Raw genomic sequence first — 27855 nt, 5'->3', positions numbered from 1 at the left:
GAAATGACAGCTAAGTCGCACAAAACCAGGGTTTGGACTTCCTGAGAAACTTGTCTCGAAATCAGAAGTCAAATTCCTGGCCTATATCAACCTTCACAAAACACATGTCCCTTCAGTAAAGAGCCACGCATTGATGGCTGAGTACCTCAGGATAAAATAAAGACCTTAACTCTGTGAATTCTTTTCACGACAGTACTAAGAGATTTTTTTTGCTCAATGTTTCAGGAAGGAAAGCTGGAGCTAGAAGCCTACCTTCCTAGCTCCATCTCCATCCCAGCACCCAGGCCTCCCCTAGATGGCCCACCAGGCTGGGTGACGTATTCCCCAAACTCACTTGGACCTTTACATTCTCTCCCAGATGCCTTTGCTCAGGTTGCAAGAACCTCACCCTTAACCTGCACCTGTAGAGATTCTACCCTCTTTTATGCCCCAGTATAAAAGCTTTAAGAAAGCCTACCTCAGTTTTCTGCCTGGAAAGTACCTTTCCAGCCTCAGAACTCCTACAGTAAATACTCTGGTGGTTACTGGGCACCCGTAGATCTATATCCTGCGCCATTCCTTACTGGCTGTATCACCTTGGGCAAGTAATTTAACCTCTGAGGCTGGGCTTCTCATCTCTAAGGTGTACTTTTCTTCTAGAGTTTTTCATAAGATTAAATAAGAAAACTCGAGGGAAGTGTTTAGCATATACATTTGACAAAAGATAGCTTCTTTCCAGTCCTCCATTATGAATTTCTGACACGTTTGTGATTTTTGTGCTTCTGTTATCATTTTCCTCAGTCAACACACATGTGTGTGCACGAGTGCACACGGGGCTACCAATTCTGTGTAAGCAGAGCTGTGCATTATTCATTCACCTTTGTAGTCTCTTAGTACTACATACTATGACCTGTGTGTATATCCAAGGCACTAAAAATATTTGTTGGAAAAGAAGTAATTAGTATATTAAACACATCAAAAACATTTAAAACTACAAATGTTAGAGCCAGAAAACCAGATGGCTTTTGAAAAAGAAATAAGAATTAACAATTAAAGCACCAGATAGCATTTCTCAGAGAGTAGCCATCTAATTACAAATAGATCCATCAAAGTCCCAATTCCCTGTGAACACAACAGCAAAGACAGACAGGGTGAGTACTTCAGTCAAATGGTCAATCGCTTATTTGCCCCACATCCTCAATTCTCATTACCTTCTAGCCTTTGAATCTCTTCAGCTGTCACTTCCAGTGTTTGATCAGATAGGGAAGCAACTTGGATGACCTGATAGAAGAAAGAATGAAATGTGTAGATGGCGTGTATGTTTGTTTGTCTTTAAACAGAGGCAATTCTGTCTTTTATAAAAGACGAGGAAACATCAAACATCAAAGATCTCTTGGTTTAAAGAACTGTCAGCGTCCTCCACTGGAGACTAAATCTCAGGCCTCCTTACTTTGGGAGTGTTAATTATGCTGCAGATGATGGTTTAAAAAAAAATTCATTTAAAACATCACATGATAAACTTAAAAGACCAAAAGGATAATTTAGGACAATAAAAGTGAATGACAATCACCTATATTTCAGTCTCAACATAATATGCAAAACTTACAATGACAGAATTGACTCAACAATTCCACGTGCAATGAAAAAATAAATGTAATTATGAATATATTTATCACAATGCTGTATACCTACACACAGTGTTTAAATAAGTACTTTTCACTGTTCATTTCCTAAGATCCAAGATCCACCTTGAGGTACATCAATGAAACTCATGTTTGAGGGCCAGAGAGATACTTCTTCTGTAATTTTCAAATGAAAGAAGAAAGTGACTTTCCCAAAGTAAGAAAATGGCCTATGGCAGAAAAGAGCTCAGCTGTGGAAGAGCAATCACCTGGTTTCATGGAGAAACATGGCCAAATAATCCAGAGACCAGAATTCTAGATTCTAAATATCAAATTAAAGCATGCAAGGAAAAATTAAACAAGTGTGATGATTTAAAGGTAGAATGTACATTTTACTTTATAAAACCAGGTTCCCTGTGGGGAGCCTAATGTGGGACTCATCCTAGGACCCCGGGATCATGATCTGAGCCAAAGGCAGATACTCAGTTACTGAGCCACCCAGACACTCACTTTATAAAGTTCTTATCAAAGAAGACTGTTCTTGGGACGCCTGGGTGGCTTAGCGGTTTAGCTCCAGCCTTCAGCCCAGGGCGTGATCCTGGAGTCCCGGATCAAGTCCCCATATCGGGCTCCCCGCAGGGAGTCTGCTTCTCCCTCTGCTATGTCTCTGCCTCTCTCTCTGTGTGTGTCTCTCATGAATAAATAAAATCTTAAAAAAAAAAAAAAAGAAGACGACTGTTCATATTACCCTTGAATGAGCACACACACCATACATCAGTCCTCCTACAGGTGAAATGTGAAAATTCCGAAGAAACCCATCCGCAAACATTACCTTGCCTGGAATTTAGAAATATAACTTACCAGCTGGGCAAAGGTTGTAACTTTTAGTCTCTTGAAGAGCTCATCCTTTCTGTATCTATAATCTGAAATGCAAGATGGGACAAATAATTCTCTAGGAATGTTTTTCTGTCTTAGAGTACTCATTCTTTCCAGTCCTCAAGTTAGATGGTGTCATTTCCAATGATGTATATGCTTTTATCTATACTATCTCCTATTTGATCGTCATAATATCCTCAAAATTAAGTGTGCCAGGCATTCTAAACATCTCTTCATTCCTCCCCCCCACCCCCCTTTGCTTTGGCTGGTGGGAAGCCTAAAGCTGAATTTACAAGCTGTCCTTTTCTGACTAGTGACTTTATCCCTTGCATTTATTTTAATGACTTCACTCCCCGCATTTATTCTATCCAGTCACCATTTTTCCCTTTTACTCTGCTGTCTTTCTTTTGCCCACCTTTGTGCTGCATGCATTTTTTGTAAGCCACTTCAAATCCTTTTCAGAACAGAGCAGGGAATAAACATCCGCGTTTTGCAAATGAGGACAGAGACCCAGAGAAACTCAGTTGCCCCAGGTCAAACAGCTGGTAAGACATTCACACCCTATTATTCTAACTCTGCCCTGTAGGGAGAACGGTTCTGTTCCTGAGGTTACAAATTATGCTGGAGACACACAGGACAACCCCCGCCCCGGGGGTACCATGCTGGGCACAAAACTTAGCCTGGTCCTGATAATCTTTTCTATCACTTTCTCGGCAACTCCACTTTGGTTAAAAATCCACCCAGTGTTGCAAAATGAAAGAGTTCCCGAGATTTATTGTGCGGCAGTGTCACACTTAAAAATGGTGAAGATGGGATGCCTGGGTGACTCAGCGGGTTAGCGCCGCCTTCAGCCCAGGGTGTGATCCTGGGGACCCGGATCGGGCTCCCTGCATGGAGCCTGCTTCTCCCTCTGCCCGTGTCTCTGCCCCTCTCTCTCTCTCTCTCTCTCTCTCTCTCTCTCTCTCTGTCTCTCATGAATAAATAAATAAAATCTTTTTAAAAAAATGGTGAAGATGGTAAATTTTATGTTTTTTTTTTAATTTTTTTTTAAATTTATTTATGATTGGCACACAGTGAGAGAGAGAGAGGCAGAGACACAGGCAGAGGGAGAAGCAAGCTCTATGCACTGGGAGCCCGACGTGGGATTCGATCCCGGGTCTCCAGGATCGTGCCCTGGGCCAAAGGCAGGCGCCAAACTGCCGCGCCACCCAGGGATCCCCCTATGTTTTTTTTTTAACCACAATTTAAAAAAATTTTTTGAAACATCAACACTTATTCAGCTCTATCTTGAGCTGGCGGTCCCGAGAAATACTCAAATGTCAGTATTTCTGTGCCTGTTTGTGTCAACAGCTCTTCATATCACATGAATGGTCTTTTAAAATTCAGCCAATCTCACTTGACCTCATATCTGTCCCACGGAGGCATGCTAAAAGTTAGCTTCCTTAAAATTTCCTGAAGGTGATTGCCAATTCTAAAGAGTTTTCAGCATCGAACTCCCACCCACCCTTACGCTTCATTTCCCTTCAACATTTTTTATATTGGCGCCCATAACTCCTTAAGTACTTCCTCATTATTTCCGAATTACTAAAGGTTAGGTGGATAATTACTATGGCCTTCACAGCATAGAAGTCACATAAACCAAGACTCCTAGCAACAAAGGAAGGGATTAAAGGTATTTAAAATTAGTTACCTGGTGTTACTAATCATTTCCATGAATTTTCTTTGGAGGATAACGTTAGCTTGGTTGACCAACACCTTACCACTCAGTCAGTAAAGTCAGTACTTTAAAAACTAGACTTTTGTCAATCTGGCAAGTCTCTTTGTTACAATGAATTCAAGCTTCTCTGTTTACAGACATCTCCGAGAGAGCAACGTGGCTAATAACTTACCATTACTTCTAGAAAATTCTCAGAATAGCTTCTTCTGCATAAAACAAAGTAACAAACCTAGATGCAAAGGAGTTTCTAAGACCTGCCAGGATGCCAACCCAGGAGGCTGACCAGAAGCTTTCAAAAGTGCAGCAGAATAACTACCACCTCCTTTCAGGAGCCACCAATCTTCCCACCTAAGTCATTTATGTAAATCACAATGGCAATAAATGAGCCCATAAAGAGAGTCAACAGCTTTCAAGTAATTTGCACTGTGGCCTTTATCCACTGATACTCTTTTGGTATAGTTACAGAGTTTGAAGTACTTCTCCACTTCTTCATATTCCCATTACAAAATGTACACGTTCAAATCCCCTTTGACTAAGCAGAAATGATCTCAAATGAAAAAACAGGCTCTACTATATTCTAGTGATTGGCATTTCCAGGATCGTTTCTTAGGCACTAGACATCCCACCGCACATTTGAGCCTGAACTCTACATACCTGGTTCTTGTTTAGAAGGACAGCCATCATTAGGACTTTCTGACATTATTACTCAGAGATAAAAGATCAAACTAGACGTTTTCCTAGTAAGTTTTAAATTTTATAAAAAAGGAGGACTTGGAAAGCTCTGGCAGTCTGTCCTTGCAAGGGCGAAAAGAGCTTTAAGAATGGAGCTTCTGCTCCTGTCGCTTCTCCCAAACTCCGGGATGGAGACAAAAAATCCTAGTTTCAGATATGTTATCAAGGTTTGCTTCTCCGGTGAGTCTGGAGTCTCAGTCTGGCTCTCTCGAGTTACTGAAAGGACAGAGACCTAACTATCTAGGATGCTTCACACTGGGTCCAGCGAGTGTCATCTAACCACCAGAAGCCAAGAATAGGCTTTGTGAGCAGTCAATAGACACAGAGTGTCCATTTTCCCGAGACAGAGTAGAAAGAATATTCGGATTACAGAGGAATGCTGCGTTTTCAGGGTTCTGTTAAAACATGCTGTTAGCAAAGGGAAGTTAGGCTCACAGTGGAAGACAAATCAAAGGAAGTAACAGAACAAGGTTTGTGATTTCACAGAAAGACATGGCATCTAAGGTAACCCGAGAAAAATGACGGGTGTAGGGTGACATGAAACAAGGCAATATTCTCCTCCCTTTTGACCTGAAAGAACATCTACAATAGAAAGTGGGCAAAAAGAAGGAAATATCTTCCAAAATGTAGATCTCAAACCCGAATCTGAAGTAATTCTAGTCAGGGAATCAGCACAAAGTGTGTGAAACAAGGTGAGAGGAGAAGAGCCTCCTGTTTTGCTAAAAGGAAGTCCAAAAAATAAAAAAATAAAAATAAATAAATAAAAGGAAGTCCAAAGCATCTAAAGAGGGAAGCAAACATTTTCAAGGACTCTATTTTAGAGGTATTTGGTGACGGTGGTTGGGGGGGCAAGGGGAGAGAGGGTGGTAGAAACAAGCTCCATTTGAAGTTTAGATATCAGAGAAACCACATTGTGCTTTTAAGAAATGTTTTAAACAGGGTTCAGCAACCTGGGTGGAATGGGACATTTTTAGGGGACAAATTTTGGTGTGGACATGTGAGCTTACAGTAAGTTACGAATGGATAGGAGGCAACAGAGATGGCAAACCCAAACAGAAGCAAGCCAGCTGAATTTTACCTGCTGTGGATGAATTAAGGACGACAACTGTGAAGCATGGGTGAGTTGATGAGATTTTTTTTCAAATAGTTTAAAATGGCCAATATATACTTAAAATATATATACTCAACGTAATGTAAAACATAATAAAAGTATAAAATCTAATATATCAGATTGAAAAAGAAAAAGATAGCATGACATTACACATGAAAAAACAAATGTCTATTACATGAGCCCTTATAGCTGAACATGACAACTTAACACAGCATAAAGCTGCTCCTGAGTTCCACACTACTGGTGGGGTTTCTCAATGCCGCAGCAATTCAAGAGAGGCAGAAACATTATCATTTAAATTAAAAGGCCTGTGTTATAAAAACAGAAGTTCTGGTGAATTCTGGGTTTATGATATTCTCTTGCCAAAAGATGTAGATTACCAGAGTGAAGTCCTGAATTGTGAACCACCAGAGTGCCTCTCTACTACCATTAGCTAACTACTCCCCTGGCACCAGATTCTTCTACTGAGGATATGAACAAATCCATTTTAGGAAAGGGATGTTTCTACTTCTTTAGTTCTGGCATTGGTGTGTATACTATACATCCATTTTGGACACAGGTTGAAAAATTATGATTTTGTGCAAAGGCAATGCATTCGGTGACTAGTAGCATATCTTTGAAGATTAGTTTGTAAAAAGGATGTGCATGAAATATGATTTTTAATCAAAGGAAAGCAGACTGCAATGGATTTGGAAGGCATAGCACCACTTTAATAATAAGCTCGTTTTCTCTCCTCGATGTCTTTCATGAATACCGAACTAATTCATACGCAAAAGGATGTTATGAAAGAGGAGATGATATTATTCCTATCTTGGGCGTAGAGAAAACGAAGAAGATGGGAAAGATCATGACCTTGGAAAAAGGCTGTGGAGACTGCAATACAATGAAACCAGAAGCCTGGCCGCTTGCTGCCTAACGAGAGAGCTCTTTCTACATTCCAACACTAACACCTCCTGTGGGATCAGTTGGGCAGAACTCGGCCCTCAGGCAACAAGCTCGGCAGCTGGCTGGGATGGTACACGGTATTTCCCACATCCTCCCAGGCACCTGCCGGGCTCGCCCACTTCCCATCTTCTCTGTGCACGTGGCAGCTGTAGGATGGGGTTAAGGTTGTTAATGACCAACTTCTAGAACTTCAGGGCCCCATTATCCCAAACGATCACTAGTGTTACTCACTTTTTTTGATCTCTTCTAGCTTCTCAGTGTATTTAGTTATACTGCTACCTAAAAAGAGAATAAGATAGGTTTTTAATGGAAGAAAAAGAGTGAACAGTGTAAAAACAGAATGGAGTACAAGTATTCCCTAAGTCTTCCTATCCTGTTCTTACAGAATTAATAGTAGGCAAATGGGCCACATATCATTAACAGTCTTTTGGGTTATACAGCATCATTAAAGGATGAGGAATCAAGGAGAAGGTATTGGCCCAAGGTATTGAAAGGGTACACACCCAATAAACACTAGGAAGTCCCAGGCAGTATAGATGATCACTGTGTGTGTGTGTGTATATGTATATATATATATACACTATATGCCTGCTATATATATATATATATATACACACACACACACACACACACAAATATATGTTTTTTTTCTTATTTTCCTTTTTGAGTCAAGGCTTTCCTCCTTTCATTCCTCCATAATCTTTCCACAGAGATGTACTGTGAAGAAAGAAGCAATGATCTTTGAATGTCTAAAATGTGCTGCTGTGGCTACCCAAGCAAGCCCTCACTCTCTTAGTCTTTGTGGTTTCTTTCACTTTCCTGAACTGTCTTCAACTATTCATGCTGATGTTGCAGCCTGAACTAGACCACACAGTCTGTATGCTAGTATTCACCATGGATTTGATCTGCTAAGAAATAACAGCAGATTCCCACCATTGTAGAGAGCCACTGAGCCCTCGTGTTCCCCAGCCTGGTTCTACAATACCAGGCGCTAGCCAAGGTGGTTTGGAGAGTTTCCATACACTAAAACTGGGCCAGGATCATTTTGGTTTCCGAATGAACTAAGGTCTAGTTCCCAAGCCAGGGGCTATTATTTTTTACTGGGCATGCTTCAATTTGATTCAACACAGCAAGCTCTGCCTGGCATTTGAAAGATACAGCAAAAAAGGGAAAACTTTCAAAGTTTCTTGTTTCTAAAATTGTGCTCCTAACTTTTAAGCCTTGAGAGGAGCTAGTCAGATTCAGTCCCAACTTCAGATAAAAGAAATGCTTCCAATTAATGCCATGAACTGATGTTTTTAAAGACTCTCCTGAGCTTCTCTTCATGTTTTAGGTCAGAAGTAGAGAAAATTCTTGTTCTGAAACCCAAAATACATTTTCAAAAAAACAACTTATATCACATTATTAAGTCTGTATTTAAGAATTCATCAGGGAATAATATTCTGAGTTTAAAAAAAATCAGTCCATGCCCCATCTGAAGACACACACTTTCTGGATCAGGAGGAGACAGCAGGATGCAGTGTCGCCCAAGAGCCAGACTGTGCCCTTCCAAAAGCTCAGAGACATGATGGCAGTCAGGGCTGCTGGAAGGCCTGAGCCTTGTCCAGAGAGACAATGAAAATGCCTATGAGGTCCTAATAGCACCAAAGACCAAGAAGAATCAAATGTGATCTTTTCTAGATTCTTTAGGCTTGGATTGACCTGAGAGGTGACCAGATGGATCTCTGGAGTGGGAACCACGAATTCTTCCTCAAGGCCCATCTCTCTCCCCTGCCACTTTGACCTTAGGGAGAAACCCACTGGTCAGTACAAGGGAGTAAGACGGGCACATGGTGTGCTCTTCGGTGTCCCACCATCTGATTCTTAAGCTATTTTACACAATAGCTTTCAGTTACGTGTTCCTGAGTCCCCTACATTTTCCTGTTGATTTGGCAGTTAGCATCTTTTTGGCCTGGCTGGCTTCAGGCAGTCTCTTCGGAAGGCTGAGGCACAAAAAGGATCACTGGCTTGTTCAGTGACACAGCAAATTAGTAACTAAGCCGAGATGAATATTCTCAACCTTTTGGTTTATAATATGGCTCTCACACGAACATACTGCTTCTCTAGTTGTGCTGTTTTAAAAACACCATTTCACTGTGAGGTAAATATGTAGGAAGTGTTACTTCCCTAATAGTAGCAGGTGGGACCCATTTTATGCTCTAAGTTTCCCCGAGGCATACCACACATGGAAAACAATAGCCAGCCTTATTAGATGGTCTTTATTACAAAAACATTGCACTTCCAATCTACAGTGGTTTCTATTAACAAAACATCTGAGGTCCACTTCTTAATCGATTATCAACATTTTCCGAGTATTTACACAGCACTTCATCTTTGTACCCAGGGGGCCTCACAACAACCCCCGTGAGGTAGGCCATCACTCTTACTGTTGGTTTCTCCCACTAAAGGAGAAAGGCAGGCAAGCACAGTCTTTTGCAGGGGTATATGAATATTTGGTAAAATTAAGAACAAATCTGAGAGGGCAACCAGTAGGAAAGTCTTTTCATCATAGACATTCATTCTATCAAAGTAGGGAGGGAAAAAGAGAAAATGGAGGATTTCTGCATTGTTTCAGCTGGAGGAATCACTAGGATGGCTAATTGACACAAAAGATCCTTGAGAATGATTTTGGAAAGTATGAAATGTAGTATTTTACTCCACTTCATAGACTGCTTATATCTTAACTAAGCAGCTTATCTTACTGGATCTAATTGCATCTCAAAATAGGCTTTTGACTACCTTTTAAAAAGACTAGAAATGAATCAATTCTATAATAGGCTTATTTATAAATGCAGCTTTGTTTCATACAAAAGGAGCCTAAAAGACTATCAGCAAGTCAGTTTTTTTTAACTGAAATTACACATTACTGCCAGATAAATTTTCCTAGACAAGGCTTTGATTAAAAAAAAGTCAGTGGCTCCCCATTGCTTCCTGACTGAAGTTTAAACTCCTTGCTCTAGAGCTGAAGGCGCCAACATCTTACCTGCCTCTTCAATCTTGCCTTAATTACTAAACTTGACAAACTCTCTGTTAGTTTTCTGTTCTCTAACATGTCATCTTGTCCATGTAATCATAATAGCTCACCCAGCTGGAAGTGACCTTTCCCTCATCTGAACTTCTACAGTACTCAGCTCACCACTCACAAGACATTTATCATTGTACTGCCTTATTTGTGTGCATGTCTTATATCTACCTTCTCATACTGAAAGCCAAAGACTATTCACACAAACACACAGAGAATCTTTCTCTCTTCTACTGTCTAGCATATAAAATACTTGGAATTACTTGCTAAGTGAAATATACTATGAAAACCTATCTGAAGAATCCTTATAATGGTTTATTTTATAACAGAAATAATCACACCTTGATTTGGCTTGAGTTTTTGTACACCTGATCTTCTTTAAGCTATGTACAACTTGATTTATTACAGTACATGTACTACCTATGTGACATCTACATTATTTCAAGATTCAGGTAACCTCAAAATGTCTAAGGTGGTGTTTAGCTTCTACTTAGTTTATAATTTAAGTTGCAGCAAGATATGTGTGTATATACATACATACATATATGTATGTGTGTGTGTGTGTGTATGTTTTGCAATAGAATCAAGAGAAAGAGACAATCCAACTCTGCCAATAGTGCTATGCAAGACAGAGCACAATCAATACACTGAGTGACTCATTCATTAGATTTTTTTTCCTTGGTTTTTCTATAATTTAATAACATTATTTGCACTGAGCCAGTAAGGCAAGCAAGTGATTTTGAGCAGCAGTAATCTAAAGTGGGCAAGATTTATAAGGCACGAACTCAGTTGCTAAGAGACAACTCCATTGCTTTATTTTTCTTCAATATTTCCCTCCTCTATGGAGAAGTTCTTTTGGCTCAGAAGGAGCAGAAAGCGTGAAAAGAGGCACAGTGGTCCTTTGTTAATTTCAATAAGTTATATGAGTGTATAGTGCTTTCTGGTTTATAAAAGGCTTTCACATACATTTCTTCCTTTGACACAAAAAACAGAATTAAATGCCAAATGAAAGTGAAGAGTACCTAGTCTGTAATGAGTTTGCATGTTTACGATCAAGGCTATTAGCATATATTCAGGAAAAGTAGAGACTAAAGAAGAAAAATGGAAACGACTAGTTTGTATGGAGACAAGCATAATGTGAATTTTTAAAAAATTAAAAATAAGGCCAGAAGAGATGCAGTAGAGAAAATCTACAGAATTTTAGAAAACTGAAGCTATTTGAAATTAGGTTGGATAGAGATTGAAATGAGAGGTTCATGCAGGCGGTGAAAGAGTGCAGGACACTGACAAAGGGAGAGCCCTGTGGTTTGGAAAGTGTCCCTTCATCAGCCTGCGGCGCTGCAGAACGGAAACCCAGAGAGGGTGCTTGAGAATACACAAGAACCCTGTGGTGGAGACTGAACAAAACGCTGTCAGAGATTTCGTCAGAAGCATAATCCATTCATGGCACAGTCGGGCAAGGCTGGGGAGCTGGTAAGAGACACCCAGGCACCTATGAAACAAAAGAAATATTTGAAGTTCAAAATAATGCTGCTATTTCTAGCCATGGCTATACATTAGTGTTTGAGTTTAGAGAAGTAGAGTCAAAAGCAAAGAAATAAAAAATAATCTTTACCCAGGAAGAAGACAGTGGTCTTTGAAGAACTCAGGAGGTGATTTGGGTGAAGACTGGAGATACCACACAATTCTTGATTTCTTGTGATTAACTCTGAATTGCTCACTGTTTGGTAAGAAAAGATTAAAGACCCATCTATTTACCCTAGAAATGAGGAATGCTCTCTCATACCTGTGCCTATTTTCACTGCTCTGACTGCAGAGCTTAAAAACATACCATAGACAGGGGCTCTTTACTCTCACTGGGGCTGTAAGGTTACTCTTGTGCTCTCTTAACCAGGATCCCTTACCCTTTGCACCTGTTGGCACATATATAAGTCGTAATATTTGAACAAAATGCTGGTGTAAATGCTGGCTGCCCCAGCCACACCCCCTCATGGTTACTCAGAGAGTTAATGGGATGTGTATAGTGGCACATAACTATCAGGCCGTGGCACATAACTATCAGGCCATGGCACATCAAGTGGAAACTCGCTGAATACACAGAGAGGTGTAAGTCACAAAAATGCATAGAAAAAAAACCCATTAAAATAAAGTTCTCTTCTGAAATTGACTTTATATATATATTTTTATATATTTTTTAATGGGAGTTTGATTTGCCAACATATAGTATAACACCCAGTGCTCATCCCATCAAGTGCCCTCTCAGTGCCTGTCACCCAGTCACACAATCCCCCGCCCACCTCCTCTTCCACTACCCCTTGTTCATTTCCCAGAGTTAGGAGTCTCTCATGTTCTGTCTCCCTCTCTGATTTTTCCCACTCATTTTCTCTCTTTTCCCCTATAATCCTTTTCACAATTTTTTATATTCCCCTTATGAGTGAAACCATATAATGATTGTCCTTCTCCTACTGACTTACTTCACTCAGCATAATACCCTCCAGTTCTATCCCCGTCAAAGCAAATGGTGGGTATTTGTCATTTCTAATGGCTGAGTAATAATTCCATTGTATATATAGACCACATCTTTTTTTTTTTTTTTTTTTTTTACATCTTCTTTATTTATTCATCTGTCGAATGGGATTGTCGCTCCTTCCACAGTTTGGCTATTGTGGACATGGCTGCTATAAATATTGGGGTGCAGGTGTCTCTGCTTTTTACTGCATCTGTATCTTTGGGATAAATCCTTAGTAGTGCAATTGCTGGGTTGTAGGGTAGCTCTATTTTTAACTCTTTGAGGAACCTCCACCCAGTTTTCCAAAGTGGCTGTACCAGTTCCCATTCCCACCAACAGTGCAAGGAGGGTCCCCTTTCTCCACATCCTCTCAAACATTTGTTGTTTCCTGTCTTGTTAATTTTCCCCATTCTCACTGGTGTGAGATGGTAACTCACTGTGGTTTTGATTTGTATTTCCCTGATGGCAAGTGATGCGGAGCATATTCTCATGTGCTTGTTGGCCATGTGTATGTCTTCTTTGGTGAAATTTCTGTTCATGTCTTTGGCCCATTTCATGATTGGATTGTTTGTTTCCTGGGTGTTGATTTTAATAAGTTCTTTATAGATCTTGGAAACTAGCCCTTTATCTGATATGTCATTTACAAATATCTTCTCCCATTCTGTAGGTTGTCTTTTAGTTTTGTTGACTGTTTTTTTTTTTTTTTTTTGCTGTGCAGAAGCTTTTTATCTTGATAAGCCCAATAGTTCATTTTTGCTTCTGTTTCCCTTGCCTTCATAGAAATTGACTTTAAAATAATTTCTAAATTTGAAACCACAAAAAAATTGAACACTAGGATAAGATTTCTCTCCCACACTGACTTTATTTATTTATTTATTTATTTATTTATTTTTAAGATTTTACTTACTTATTTGAGAAAGAGAGAGAGAGAGCAAGCCAGGGAAAGGGAGAAGCAGGCTCCCCACTGGGCAAGGAGCCTGATGCTGGGCTTGATCCCAGGACCTTGGGACCATGACCTGAGCTGAAGGCAGCCACTTAACTGACAGAGCCACCTAGGTACCCCAGCCCACATTGACTTTAAACTATTTTGAGTTTTAAGCAATGAAGTACACTTTGGCCCTTCTAAAAGCTATTACAGAACTAGTTTGGTAGACTTCTGCTTCCAGGAAGATGATATAGATGTACTTTACTCCAACTAAGTACAACAAAAACACTGGGCAATCTACAAAATGCGAGAAAGTGTTTGCAAATCATATTTCTGATAAGGGTCTAGTATCCAGAATATGTAAAAGAACTCTTATAACACAGTAACAGGGAAAAAAAAAAAAAAAGCACAAACTGTGCCAATGATTTGAATAGATATTTCTCTAAAGGAGATACACAAATGCCAATAAGCACATAAAAAGGTGCTCAACATCATTAGTCATTAGGAAAATGCAAATCAAAACCACAATACGATACCACTTCATATCCACAAAGATGACTATAATCAAAATGATGGACAGTAACAAGCATCATCAAAGATGTGGGGAAAAAGAGCCCTCTTACATTATTGGTGAAATGCAAAGTAGTGCAGCTGCTTTGGAAAAACAGTTTGGCAGTTCCTCAAAAAATTAAACACAGAGTTACCACATACAGTCCTATGTGACTCTTAGGTATATAAGTAAGAAAATTAAAAGCATATGTTCACATAAAAATTTGTACACTCATGTTTACAGCAGCATAATGGCCAAAAGTATGAATAACCCAAATGTCCATCAACTGACAAGCAGATAAACAAAATGTGGAATATCTATACAATATAATATTATTTGGCAGTAAAAAAAAATAATGAAGTATTGATATATGTTAGAACACAGAGAGACCTTGAACCCATTATGCTAAGTGAAAGAAGCCAGACATAAAAGGTCACATATAACATGATTCCATTTATATGAAATGTTCAGAATAGGCAAACTCATAGATACAGAAAGTAGATTAGTGGTTACCAGGGACTAGAAAAAGTAAGGAATGGGAAGTGATTGCTCTTGGACATGGGCTTTCTTTTTGGGGTGACAAAATGTTCTGCAACTAGAGTGATGATGGTGTCACAACCCTGTGAATGTACTAAAAACCTCTGAACTGCTTAAAAGGTTAAAAGAGTGAATTTTATGATATATAAATTACATCTCAATTTAAGAATATATCAATTATTAAAAAGATTGGATAAAAAAAAAACCCTGGACATTATGTATAAAATATAAAAGAAGACTGAAAGGTTGGAGAGAAGAAGGAAGACTGCGTAGGGACCTCAGGACCCAAGAAATGGCATGATAGCATGATAGTTGAGTTACTTGGGTTTTTGTTGTGTTTGTCTGTCTGTCTGTCTGTCTCTGTGTTTGCCTCTTATATCTTAGATTTGGAGCTAAAGAAGCCAGCAACCCAGAAATAGCAATGGACAGGAAAAAAACAAATTCCCCCAAAAAGTCTGCTATCTTCACCCAAGGGCTTGAAGAAAGGGCTGCCAAGCAGCCAGAAAACTGTTAAACAATTACTGCTTTACTCCAGCCAAACACCACCAACACTTATCAGCAAAAGTTGGGGTGGGAGGAGCTTAATTTCTATGCCTGCTGGGCTGTGATGAGGTGCTGTCAAGGTACCAGAAAGAGGATCAAGGAGGTGAGGCTGAGAAAGCACTCAAAGATATAAGGGCCGAAAAGTTCCAAATTTGACAAGAGACATAAACCTAGAGATGTACATAGAAGTGAATGCCAAACAGTATAAACCCAAAGAAATCCATATGAAGACACATCATAATCAAACTTCTGAAAACAAAAGAAAAAAAGAACCTTGAAAGCAGCCAGAGAAAAAACAACACCTTACCTACGTGGGAAAACAGTTCAATCGACAGCAGATTTATCATCAGAAATCATGGCGGCCAGAAGAAAGTGGCACGATATTTTTCAAGTGCTTAAAGAAAGTAATTGACAACCTAGGCTCCCACATTCAGAGAAAATATCTTCAGGAATTAAAGGAAATCAAGACATTTTGCAGATGAAAGGAAACTCAGAGAGTTTGTTACCAGCAGACCTACAATAAAGAACAGCTAAAGAAAGTTCTCTAATCAGAAAGAAAAAGTAGGGGCACCTAGCTGGCTCAGTTGGTGTTGTATATGACTCTTGATCTTGGAGTTCTAAGTTTGAGCCCCACATTGGGTATAGCGATTACATAAAATAAAATCTTTAAAAAAAGGTATTAGAAAAAAAGAAGGAACAGGAAAAGAAAGAACCTTGAAATCTCAGGAAATAATACAGAAAGCAAAAATATGGGTATGTACATTTTTTCAAGTGTCTATGGAATATATACCAAGATAGATCATATCCTGAGAAGTAAAATGAACTCAATGCATTTTTAAAGCTATTTTTTTCAAAGATTTTATTAAAAAAATTTTTTTTAAAGATTTTATTCATTCATGAGAGACACAGAGAGAGAGAGGCAGAAACACAGGCAGAGGGAGAAGAAGGCTCCCCACGGGGAGCCAAAGGCAGAAACTCAACCACTGAGCCACCCAGGTGTCCCTCAAATATCTTATTTATTTAATTGAGAGAGAAGGAGAGAGAGAGTGAATGAGCATGAGCATGGGGAGGGCAGAAGGAGAGGGAGAAGCAGACTCCTTGCTGAGGGCTGAGCACCAGTTGGGGCTCGATCCCAGGACTCTGGGATCGTGACCTGAGCTGAAGGCAGATGCTTAACCAACTGAGCCACCCTGGTGCCCCCATCAATGAATTTTTTTTTTTTAATGGAAACATATAATGTAAAAAAAAAAAAAAAAAGAAAGAAACATATAATGTGTTCTCCAACTACAATGGAAGCAAACTGGAAATCAAAATAATAGGAAAATCTCCAAACACCTGTAGACTAAACAACACACTTCTAAATAATTCACAGGTCAAAAAACACAGTCTCAAAGGAAATAAAAAGGTACCCCGAACTGAATGAAAATGAAAATACAACATATCAAAATTTGTGGGTCACAGTTAAAGCAGTGCTGAGAAATACATTTATTTATTTATTTTAAGATTTACTTATTTATTCATGAAAGACAGAAAGAGGCAGAGACATAGAGGGAGAAGCAGGCTCCATTCAGGGAGCCCAATGCGGGACTCAATCCCGGGACCCCAAGATCACATCCTGAGCTGAAGGCAGACACTCAACTGCTGAGCCACCCCAGTGGCCCAGTGCTGAGAAATTTACAGCACTAACTTATATGCATTAAAAAAGAGGAAAAGTCTTAAATCAATAAGCTAAGTTCTGACCTCAAGAATCTGGAAACAGAAGAACAAATAAAACCAAAGCAAAAGGAAGGAATAATAGAGATGAGAGCAAAAATCAAGGACATTTTATTTATATTTATTTTATTTTATTTTATTTAAAGATTTTATTTTATTTATTTATGAGAGGTGCAGAGAGAGAGAAAGAGAGAGAGAGAGAGAGGCAGAGACACAGGCAGAGGGAGAAACAGGCTCCACGCAGGGAGCCCTACGTGGAACTCAATCCTGGGTCTCCAGGGTCCCGCCCCAGGCTGAAGGCAGCGCTAAACCACTGGGCCATCGGGGCTGCCCTCAAGGACATTTTAAACAGAAAAACAAGAGAAAACTAATGACACCAAGAGCTTATTCTTTTAAAGTATCAGTAAAATGGGCAAATCTATAGCAAAAAAAAAGGGAAGAAACACAAATTAGCAGTATCAGGAATGAAACAGGGCCTAGCACTTCAGACATCAGGTTAATAAATGAAGACTACAAATAGTCCTACACACGTAAATTTGAAAACTTGGATGAAATGTACTGATTCCTCAAAAAACACAAACTACCACAACTCACTCAACAGGAAACTAATTTGAATATCCCCATAACTATGAAAAAATTGAATTCGAAATTTAAAAACTCTCAGGAAAGAAATCTTCAGGTTTAGATGGTTTTTAGAGAATTCTACCAAATGCTTAACAAAGAATTAATGCCAATTAACCAAATATAAATAACACCAGGGTTTTGTTTTGTTTTCTAGTCCATCTTTTTTCTAATGGTCATGTTATCTTCTTAAACTGAGGAATAATTTACATATAAGAATTCACCCTTTTATTTAAAAAAAAAATATTTTTTTTAAGAGAGTGAACATGAGTCCAGGATGAGGGGGGAGCGGCAGAAGGAGAGGGAGAGTCTCAAGCAGGCTCCACACCCAGCACAGAGCCCAACACAGGGCTCAATCTCACAACTCTTGAGATCATGATCTGAGCCAAAATCAAGAGTCGGACACTTCACTGACTGGGCCACCCAGGCATCCATAAAAGTCATCCTTTTAAAGTGTGCAATTCATAAAACTAATTCCAAAAAACAGAACCAGAGGAAACACTTTCCAACTTATTTTATGATGCCAGTGTTAACTCTGCTATCAAAATTAGACAAAGACAGTTCCTCCAAAATAAAATTACAAGGGACGCCTGGGTGGCTCAGCCATTGAGCATTTGCCTTCGGCTCAGGGTATGATCCCAGGATCCAGGATCAAGTCCTGCATTGGGCTCCCTGCATGGAGCCTGCTTCTCCCTCTGCCTGTGTCTCTGCCTCTTTGTCTCTCATGAATAAATAAATAAATCTTAAAAAATAAATAAAATTACAAAACAATGGGCCTCATTAATAGAGACACAAAAATCTTTCACCAAATAATAAATAGAACCGAGCAATATATAATAAGAACTACACACCGTGACTAAGTGAGGTTTAGTTCATGGATGCTGCAATAGTACAATATTTGCAAATCATGGTAATCCACTACATTAATAAGCTAAAGACAATATCATATGATTATCTCAATTGGTGCAGTAAAGCCATTTGTTAAAATTCAATAGTCATTCATGATGGAAAAGTCTCAGAAAAATAGGAATAGGTGGAATCTTCCTCGATCAGATACAGCTAATATTGTACTTAATGATGAAAGACTGAATGTTTTCCCCATAAGATCAGGAAAAAAACAAGGATGTTCACACTGGCCACTTGTATCTGACAGTTCTGGAAGTCCTAGTCAGTGCAATAAGGCAATAAAAGGAAATAAAAGACATATTTAGATCGGAAGGGAAGAAATAAAACTATTCTTTTTTTATAAATGACATCACTGTCTACCTAGAAAAGCCCAAGGAATCTGCCAAAAGCAAACAAACAAAACAAAAACAAAACCGAAAAACCAACCCAACAAACAGGCAAAGAAACTCCTCTTGTACCTAATAAGTCCTAGCAAAGTCCTAGGATTCAGGAGAAACATGCAAAAATCAGCTGTATTTCTATACATTGGCAATGAACACAATGCTACCAAAATTAAAAAGACAATACCATTGACAATTGCTCAAAAAAATGAACTACTTAGGTGTAATCTGATAAAACATGTAAAGAACACTTATGCTGAAAACCATACGGTGTTAATGAAAGAAACCAAAGAAGATCTAAACACATGGAGAGACTATAATGGTCCCCATCCCCCTTTATCCTCAGGGGATATATATTCCAAGACCCCCCATGGACACCTGCAATGATAGTACCAGACATAATACATACACTATGTTCTTCCTATACATACATACCCATGATAAAGTTTATCAATTAGGCACAGTAAGAGATTAATAACAGTAACTAATAATAAAATAGAATAATTATAATACATACTATAATAAAAGTTATGTGAAAGTGGTCTCTCTCTCTGTTTCTCAAAACATCTTATACCCTTCTTGTGATGTGAGATAATAAGATGCCTGCTGACAAGAAGTGAGGTGAATGACACAGGCATTGTGGCATAGCATGAAACTACTATGACCTTCTGAGATCCATCAGGAGGAGGAGCGTCTGCTTCGGGACTGTGGATGATGGTGGGTAACTGAAACTGGAAAGTGAAATCCCAGATGGAGGATTGGGGGAGACTACTGTCCTATAGTAATGGATTGGAAGAATCAACATAGTAAAGTGAATTTGTCCTAAGTTGATATATGGGTTTAATGCAACTCCTATCAAAACCAGAGCAATGCCTTTTTTTGTAAATGTAAATGAGATTATTCTAAAACTTTCATGGAAAAGCAAAGGAATTAGAATAGCTAAAATAATTTGTAAAGAAAAACAAAATGGGAGTAATCAGTCTAACCAAAATTTTTTTATTTTTTAATTTTTTTTTTCAATTTTAATTTAATTTTATTTATTTATGATAGTCACACACACAGAGAGAGAGAGGCAGAGACATATGCAGAGGGAGAAGTAGGCTCCATATACCGGGAGCCCGACGTGGGATTCGATCCCGGGTCTCCAGGATCGCGCCCTGGGCCAAAGGCAGGCGCCAAACCGCTGCGCCACCCAGGGATCCCATCAGAATTTTTAAAAAAGATTTTATTTATTTATTCATGAGAGACACAGAAAGAGAGGTAGAGACAGGCAGAGACAGAAGCAGGATCCCTGCAGGGAGCCTGATTCGGGACTTGATCCCAGGACTCTGGTATCCTGCCCTGAGCTGAAGGCAGATGCTCAACCACTGAGCCACCCAGGTGCCCCAGTCTAATCAATTTTAATCAAAACTGCGAAATACTGGCAGAAGGACAGATACAGATCAATGGACCAGAATAGAGAACCCAGAAATGGATCCACATAAACATGTCAAACTCGTTTTTGACAAAGGTGAACATGCAAAATTCAATGCAGGAAAGGTAGCCTTTTAACATATGGCGCTAAAGCAACTGGACATCCATACGCAAAAGGCTAATCCTGATCTAAGCTGCACATCTTATACAGAAATTACCTCAAAATGTAGTGTTGACTTAAATGTAAAATCTAAAACTATAAAACTTTTAGGAAAAAACCTTGATAGAAAATTTCTGGGATCTGGGACACCTGGGTGGCTCAGTGGTTGAGCATCTGCCTTTGGCTCAGGGCAGGATACCAGAGTCCTAGGATCGAGTCCCACATATGACTCCCCACAGGAAGTCTGCTTCTCCTTCTGCGTAGGTCCCTGCCTCTCTCTGTCTCTCATGAATAAATAAATAAAATATTAAAAAAAAAAAAAAAAGAAAGAAAAGAAAACTTCTGGGATCTAGTCTCAGCAAAGAGTTCTTAGACTTGACAGCAAAAAAAGCACGATTCAGAAAACAAAACACTTCTTCCTCTCTGGGCTGGGACCTGGCGGCGGCGACATGGCCAAACGCACCAAGAAGGTCGGGATCGTGGGTAAATACGGGACCCGCTACGGGGCCTCGCTCAGGAAGATGGTGAAGAAGATCGAGATCAGCCAGCACGCCAAGTACACCTGCTCCTTCTGCGGCAAGACCAAGATGAAAAGGCGAGCGGTGGGCATCTGGCACTGCGGCTCCTGCATGAAGACCGTGGCCGGGGGCGCCTGGACCTACAACACCACTTCTGCTGTCACAGTAAAGTCTGCCAACAGAAGACTGAAGGAGTTGAAAGACCAGTAGAAGCTCCGCCATTTGAAACATTGCTAGCCTAAAATAAATGGGTTAATTTATATAATAAAAAAAAAAAGAAAAAGAAAACAAAACACTGATAAAGTGGACTTCACCATAATTGAAAACTTAGGCTATTCAAAAGACCCGGTCAGGAGAATGAAAAGACAAACTACAGACTGAGAGAAAATCTTTGCAAACCATGCATCCAACAAAGGACCCATAGCTCGAATGTATAAGGAACACTCAACAAGTAAGTTAAAAAGCACACAACCCAATTAGAACATAGGCAAAAGACATGCAGGGATACTTCACTAAAGAAAATATACAGATGGCAAATAAGTACATGAAGAGTTACATCATTAGCCACTAGGGAAACACACCCTAAAACTGCCATGATATGCCCCAATTCATCTATGGGAATGGCTAAAATTTAAAATGGCGACACCACCAAATACTGATGAGGATACAGGAAACTAGAACATTCATTCATTGCTGGTAGGAATGTAAAATAGTCTAGTTACTCTGGGAAATAGTTTGGCAGTTTGTTTGTTTATTTATTTTAAAGATTTTATTTATCCATTCATAGAAACACAGAGAAAGAGGCAGAGACACAGGCAGAGGGAGAAGCAGGCTCCATGCAGGGAGCCCGACATGGGACTCGATCCCGGGTCTCCAGGATCACACCCCAGGCTGCAGGGAGTGCTAAACCGCTGTGCCACCAGGGCTGCCCTGGCAGTATCTTTAAAAACTGCAAATGCAACTATCATATGACCTAGTAATTGCACTTTTGGGCATTGATCCTGGAGAAATGAAGTCTTTTATTCAAACAAAAACTGAAACATGAATGTGTATAGCACCTGTATTTGTTTTTTTTTGTTTTTGTTTTTTTTTAATTATTTATTTATTTATGACAGTCACAGAGAGAGAGAGAGAGGCAGAGACACAGGCAGAGGGAGAAGCAGGCTCCACGCACCGGGAGCCCGACGTGGGATTCGATCCCGGGTCTCCAGGATCGCGCCCTGGGCCAAAGGCAGGCGCTAAACCGCTGCGCCACCCAGGGATCCCAGCACCTGTATTTGTAATGGTCAAAAAGTGGAAACAATCCAGACGTCCTTCAACAGATAAATGGTTAAACTGTGGCACTTCCATACCATGGAATACTACTCAGTAATAAAAAGGTATCAACTAATAAATGGAACAACCTGAATGAATCTCCAGAGAATTATGCTGAGTGCAAAGCCAATTCAAAAAAAAAAGTGGCATTATTGTATGATCCCATTTCTTCCATTTCTTTTTTAAGTTTCATTTATTTATTTGAAAGAGAGAGAGAGAACACAAGCAGGGAGAAGGGGCAGAGGGAGAGGGAAAGCAGAACCCCGATGAGCAGGGAGCCCAGATCTTGACCTGAGCCGAAGGCAGATGCTTAACTGACTGAGCCACCCAGGGGCCCCTGTATGATCTCATTTCTATAGCACCTGTGAAATGACAAAATTACAGAACCAGAGAACAGATTAGTGGTTGTCAGGGGTTAAGGAGGGATGACGGTAGAAAGTAGATATGCTTTTAAAAGGACAACATGAGGGATCCTTGTGATGATGGAAATTTTTTTTTTAATTATTTATTCATGAGAGACACACAGAGAGGCAGAGAGACACAGGCAGAGGGAGAAGCAGGCCCCATGCAGGGAGCCCGACTTGGGACTCAATCCCAGGACCCCAGGATCATGCCCCAGGCCGAAGGCAGGCACCAAACTGCTGAGACACCCAGGGATCCCCAATGGAAATGTTTTGTATCTCCACTTGTATCAATGTCAGTGTCATGGTTGTGATACTGTATAATTTCCATAAGATGTTACTATGGGAAACTGGATAAAGGGTATATGGAATCTTTCCATAATATTTCTTAAAATTCCATGTGAATCCAAAATTACTTCAAAATAACAAGTTTAATTAGCAAAAACACTAGTTAAAAATTCAAGGACATAAAAGGATACAGGCAATGACTTCTATATATTATAAAAAGCAGACTTAAGTATCTCAATTTCAAACTTGAAATTAATTTCAAGTACTATCTATTATTAAGTCAAATTTTTGGTTATGAATTGAGGAATTGAAGGGAAAGAAATGGGTTTTCAGTCAAAAATCCCAATTCAATTTCCAGGAGAAAAACCTATGAAGATACAGACAAATTTATGTATCTGAAATAAAGCTCAGCTGTTAAGTTTTCATTTTAAGAAGGTTCCAAAAGAAGTGCATTCCTTTATAGTTGTCTTTTAAATGTTATCTGGACCCCTCAGAAAAAATATGGCATTTTTAATCAAAGTGCTTCCATCACAGAATAGCTTATTCTAGAAGAATGGGTCATAAGTATAGTTAAGGAGGAGGGGGACAGGTAGAGATGGAGATGGTAGAAGGAATGAGGCTGTGGGAAAAGCTGGGACAGCTGGCCTAAGAGACGTGGCCAGGCTTCACACCAGGTCTCCAGGTGTGCCATCAGCTTCGTCACCCTGCATGCAAATCCTTGTTCTGTCTCCTTTTATTGAACTTCAAGTACATCACAATCTCTCTGCGCCACAATTTCCTCCTCCTTAAAAACGGAGATAAAATTTTCTACCTCCTGTCAAACAGGATATTTGCAAGGATAAGTATCTGTACAGCTTGGAAATGTTTGAAAGAAAGGTCCCAAGAAATTGTATCTGCAAAGGTTGTTCATTTAAAACATTCAATTGAAGTTTGTTTTATATGAGGAACTTTGCATAATGGAAGACAGTAATTTTAAAGAAGACTGGAGGAAGGGAAAGACAAAATGAATGAGATTTAAATCAGGTCACTATCTCCTCTATATCTCTAGTTGTCCTCAGGTTACCGGTGGCAAATTCAGCATTGCCAAAGGCATGTGGTGCCCCAATCCACTAGCAAAACCATCTCAACAGAATGGATTTGCCACAGCAGACTTCAAACGGTTGAAAAATGAAATGAGTAAGAAACCAAACTCTCACAAGCTTGCAAATCCACTAGAGACCTAGGGAGTGGTCTGCATCATGACACTGAAAAATGTTAAGAGCATGGAAATAAGCAATGCAACTCTTAAATTTCATTTTACCTGAATTGAAGCATGAACTGAGTTTTGTCTGGTATTTTAGTTACTCATTCAGGTCTGTCTGCCTGCACTCGAATCTAAGCTCTTTGCAAAAGTCACAATTCACACTCATCTTTCTATGTCCCATAGTCCATAACTTTGCATATAGTTGGCACTCTGCAAGTACTGAATTGAACAAATGTGCACAAATACTACCTATTACTCTGAGTTTAAAGGAATATACTTAAGGTTTCCAAAATAGAGGCCCACCCCCCTGATATTTATTTAGCCTCAGCCTTAAAGCTCATTAAACCATGTTTTCATCAGTTTCTCAATTCATAAGGAGCTAAGTTATGTAAATGGAAATTTTTACTGATGATCTGAAAAAAAAAAAGCTTTCAAAGATAAATCTTGAGCCTTTTAGGCCATGGGGCAAGAAAGTGAGAAACTTTGAGCTTTGACTGATAGCAGGCATTAACAGCCTGCTTCTTGCCAGCAATGTTGCTGGATTTTTTTTTTTAAGTTTTAGTTTTCTAATATTTACTCACCAGTATCCAGTCTTGACTTTATATGCTGATACCTTGGGTTTTGTGGTATTCTTTTGGTCAGATACTAAAAAATAAGAAAATTAACAATTAATTGAGTTGATGTAAAAATAAGGGTGACAGAAGTAGGAAAGAGATATTTAAAGAATAGAACAGATGCTAAAATGTTATCAAATGTAAAGAAGGAAGGAGCTCTAGACATCCAACTGTCCCTTTAATCTAGGAGCCTTTGCTATAGCCTTTCCACAGGTGAAGATGGTTACCTTGCTTCTGTCAAAATATTTCCATTTTTTGTCAAAATAATCTCATAGCACCATATAATTAGGGAAAAAAAAACCTCTTAAAGATTATTTCTCAGTTCTATCCGATCCATTGTCACACCCAGAATGAGCCATCCCCTGACCCTTGCCCTCAAGAAATTTCTGCTAAAATAACTAAAGGCAGCTCTCTTCATCCTTTTTTTAGTTTTACTCTTAAAAAAAAAAAAAGATTTTATTTATTTATTCATGAGAGAGACAGAGGCAGAGACATAGGCAGAGGGAGAAGCAGGCTCCATGCAGGACACCTGATGTGGGACCCGAGATCATGCCCCGAGTCAAAGGCAGATGCTCAACTGCAGAGCCACCCAGGTGTCCCAAGTTTTATTCTTTGTATGATGATTTCTAGGCCATCTCCTCTGGACACCCTCTAGATTTTACCCACATCTCCCCTGAAAAGTAGCACTTGGACCCAGACCTGAGCACTGTGCCTAGATGCTGCTAGGCCCGGTTTGGCCAGGACTCCTCTGCTGCTTGTCTGGAGTCTGAGGCTCCATAAATGTCACTCCGATAGCATCTGTTCTGAGGGCAGTCCAGGCTCATCATAGGCCCAGGGTGATCATTAAAAAATGGCTATATCAGGTCTCCCTTGTCCTATACTCCAGGAGTGAACTCTAAGTCCAACCACATGACATTTACACATAATAAGTTTCAATGGCATTTGCAAAAACCATCAAAGTGAGGGAAGGCTAGTGAATCAACATCGCAAGATATAGCCTTCTTGGGGCACCCAGATGGCTTAGCTGGTTAAGTGTCCGCTTTCGGCTCAAGTTGCGATCCGAAGGTCCTGAGATCAAGCCCCACATCAGGCTCCCTGCTCAGTGGTGAGTTTGCTTCTCCCTCTTCCTCTGTGCTCTCACTTTCACTCTCCTTCAAATAAATAAATAAAATCTTAAAAAAAATTTTTTTTTTAATTAATTTATTTTTATTTATTTATGATAGAGAGAGAGAGGCAGAGACACAGGCAGAGGGAGAAGCAGGCTCCATGCGGGGAGCCCAACATAGGACTCGATCCCGGGACTCCAGGATTGCACCCTGGGGCAAAGGCAGGCGCTAAACCGCTGAGCCACCCAGGGATCCCGCCCCCCCAAAAAAAAATCTTAAAAAAAAAAAAAAAAGATGTAGCTTTCTTGCTCAGGCCTCAAGTATGAAGATCATACATTCAGTCACATGTAGCTGTAGAATATGAAATTAAAACTGGGTAGTACCTTTCAGGCTTCATCTGCCACTCTCACACATGTTCCCATGTTGACATTGCCCAACTGTTCCCTTAATTTGCTATGCTCACTCAAGTCTCCAGGCTTAGCAAATGTCTGCCTAGAATGCCTTTCCTTGGCTTGTCCTTGGGCAGAACCTTACTTCCGCCATAAGCTGTCCAAGGGGGAATCAGGCACTTTCTTCTCCCTGGCTCCCAGAATGCCCTGCACCACTATTTATACCCCAAGCTGCTTCTCTAGATTTTCTCAAAGGCAGGAACAATGATTTACTCAAATAAGTGTTCACCCAGGACCTAGTACTTGGTGGGCACATTTACTGAGGGGCAGTCAACAAATGAGTATTTAGGATACAGAGTATATTATAGTAACTACCTGGTTCCTTGGAAGAGAACACCAAACTTTATTCTCATTATTTTCTAAAAATATTTTTATTTATTTTTAAAATAATCTTTATGCCCAGTGTGGGGCTTGAACTTGCAACCCTGAGATTAAGAGTCGCATGCTCTACCCTCTGAAAGAAAGAAGGAAAAAAAATCAGGTGGAGAACATCAAACTTTAAAATCCGTATCATTTGCCCTTGAAAACACAATGAACTATATAGCATGTCCTGGTCTGGAGTTTTGGATTTCAGAGACCAGGAGGAATTTTTAAAAACTGAGAACACCAAAAACAAACAAACAAACAAACAAAAAAACCTGAGAGCACCTATGGAGAAAAATCAACTTTGCATTTTGTCAAGAAATGTCATTAAAAACAAAAAGCAAAACCTTATAACTACCCTCTGCCATTTAATATCTAAAAAGAAAGAAAAAAAAAATCCCAGAATAAAAAGATTGGTCTGTTAGTGTTATTAAAAAACTCTTGACATCAACTGTGTGTTTTTTTTTTAAGATTTATTTATTTATTCATGATAGACACAGAGAGAGAGAGAGAGAGAGAGAGAGAGAGAGGCAGAGACACAGGAGGAGGGAGAAGCAGGCTCCATGCTGAGAGCCCGACGTGGGACTCGATCCCGGGACTCCAGGATCGCGCCCTGGGCCAAAGGCAGGCACTAAACCGCTGGGCCACCCAGGGATCCCCTCAACTGTTCTTTATTTCACTCCAGGCAGGTAAAACCTTTCTTGTGAATGCTTAGCATTGGGCCTAGGATGTGTGCAGAACCCTTGAGCTATTTTACCCCTAGAGAAAGACAGAAAAGCTTCGGTCTCCATCTGACCACTCACCTGCTGTCGTTATTTATTATTTTTTTATTTTTTTTTATTTTTTTTTATTTTTTTATTTTTTATTATTTTTTTAAAAAAGATTTTATTTATTTATTAATGAGAAACAGAGAGAGAAAGAGATAGAGGCAGAGACACATGCAGAGGAAGAAGCAGGCTCCATGCAGGGAGCCTGACATGGGACTCGATCCCAGGTCTCCAGGATCAGGCCCTGGCCTGAAGGCGGCACTAAACCACTGAGCCACCCGGGCTGCCCACACCTGCCCACACCTGCTGTCTTTAAAAGAAACTGACTGTAACATCAATTCCAACTCCTTCCTAGATGAAGACAGAGAAGATTTTTAAGTGAGAGAAGGGAAATATTTAAAGATTGAAAAGGGAAACTTTAGAAGATCCCCAAGAGGAAGATAAGACCGTAGCAAAACAAAAGACCAAAAATGCAAACCAAAAAAAAAAAAA

The 27855-nt window shown here is 39.7% G+C and overlaps 1 protein-coding gene and 1 pseudogene across 3 annotated transcripts in view; one reads left to right on the top strand and one right to left on the bottom strand.

Annotated features, from left to right (window-relative positions):
• CEP41 (centrosomal protein 41) overlaps nucleotides 1-27855 on the bottom strand; it is a 55310-nt gene that overhangs the window by 14682 nt on the left and 12773 nt on the right. Inside the window, exons 2-5 of one of the 3 annotated variants that reach the window (XM_038556508.1) lie at nucleotides 24646-24709; nucleotides 7214-7261; nucleotides 2463-2524; nucleotides 1191-1260 (exon numbers count right to left, since the gene is read on the bottom strand). In XM_038556508.1, the coding sequence (XP_038412436.1) occupies nucleotides 1191-1260; nucleotides 2463-2524; nucleotides 7214-7261; nucleotides 24646-24709 (244 nt within the window). Of the gene's footprint in view, nucleotides 1-1190; nucleotides 1261-2462; nucleotides 2525-4848; nucleotides 4910-7213; nucleotides 7262-24645; nucleotides 24710-27855 lie in introns of those variants that run through there. The other 2 variants (XM_038556506.1, XM_038556507.1) reach the window with 2 other exon arrangements.
• Nucleotides 20706-21169, top strand: LOC607732 (ribosomal protein L37a pseudogene; annotated as a pseudogene).

Source organism: Canis lupus, chromosome 14 (assembly GCF_011100685.1).
Source record: "Canis lupus familiaris isolate Mischka breed German Shepherd chromosome 14, alternate assembly UU_Cfam_GSD_1.0, whole genome shotgun sequence".
NCBI classification, from domain to species: Eukaryota; Metazoa; Chordata; class Mammalia; order Carnivora; family Canidae; genus Canis; species Canis lupus.
This window is presented reverse-complemented; position numbering and strand designations above follow the sequence as displayed.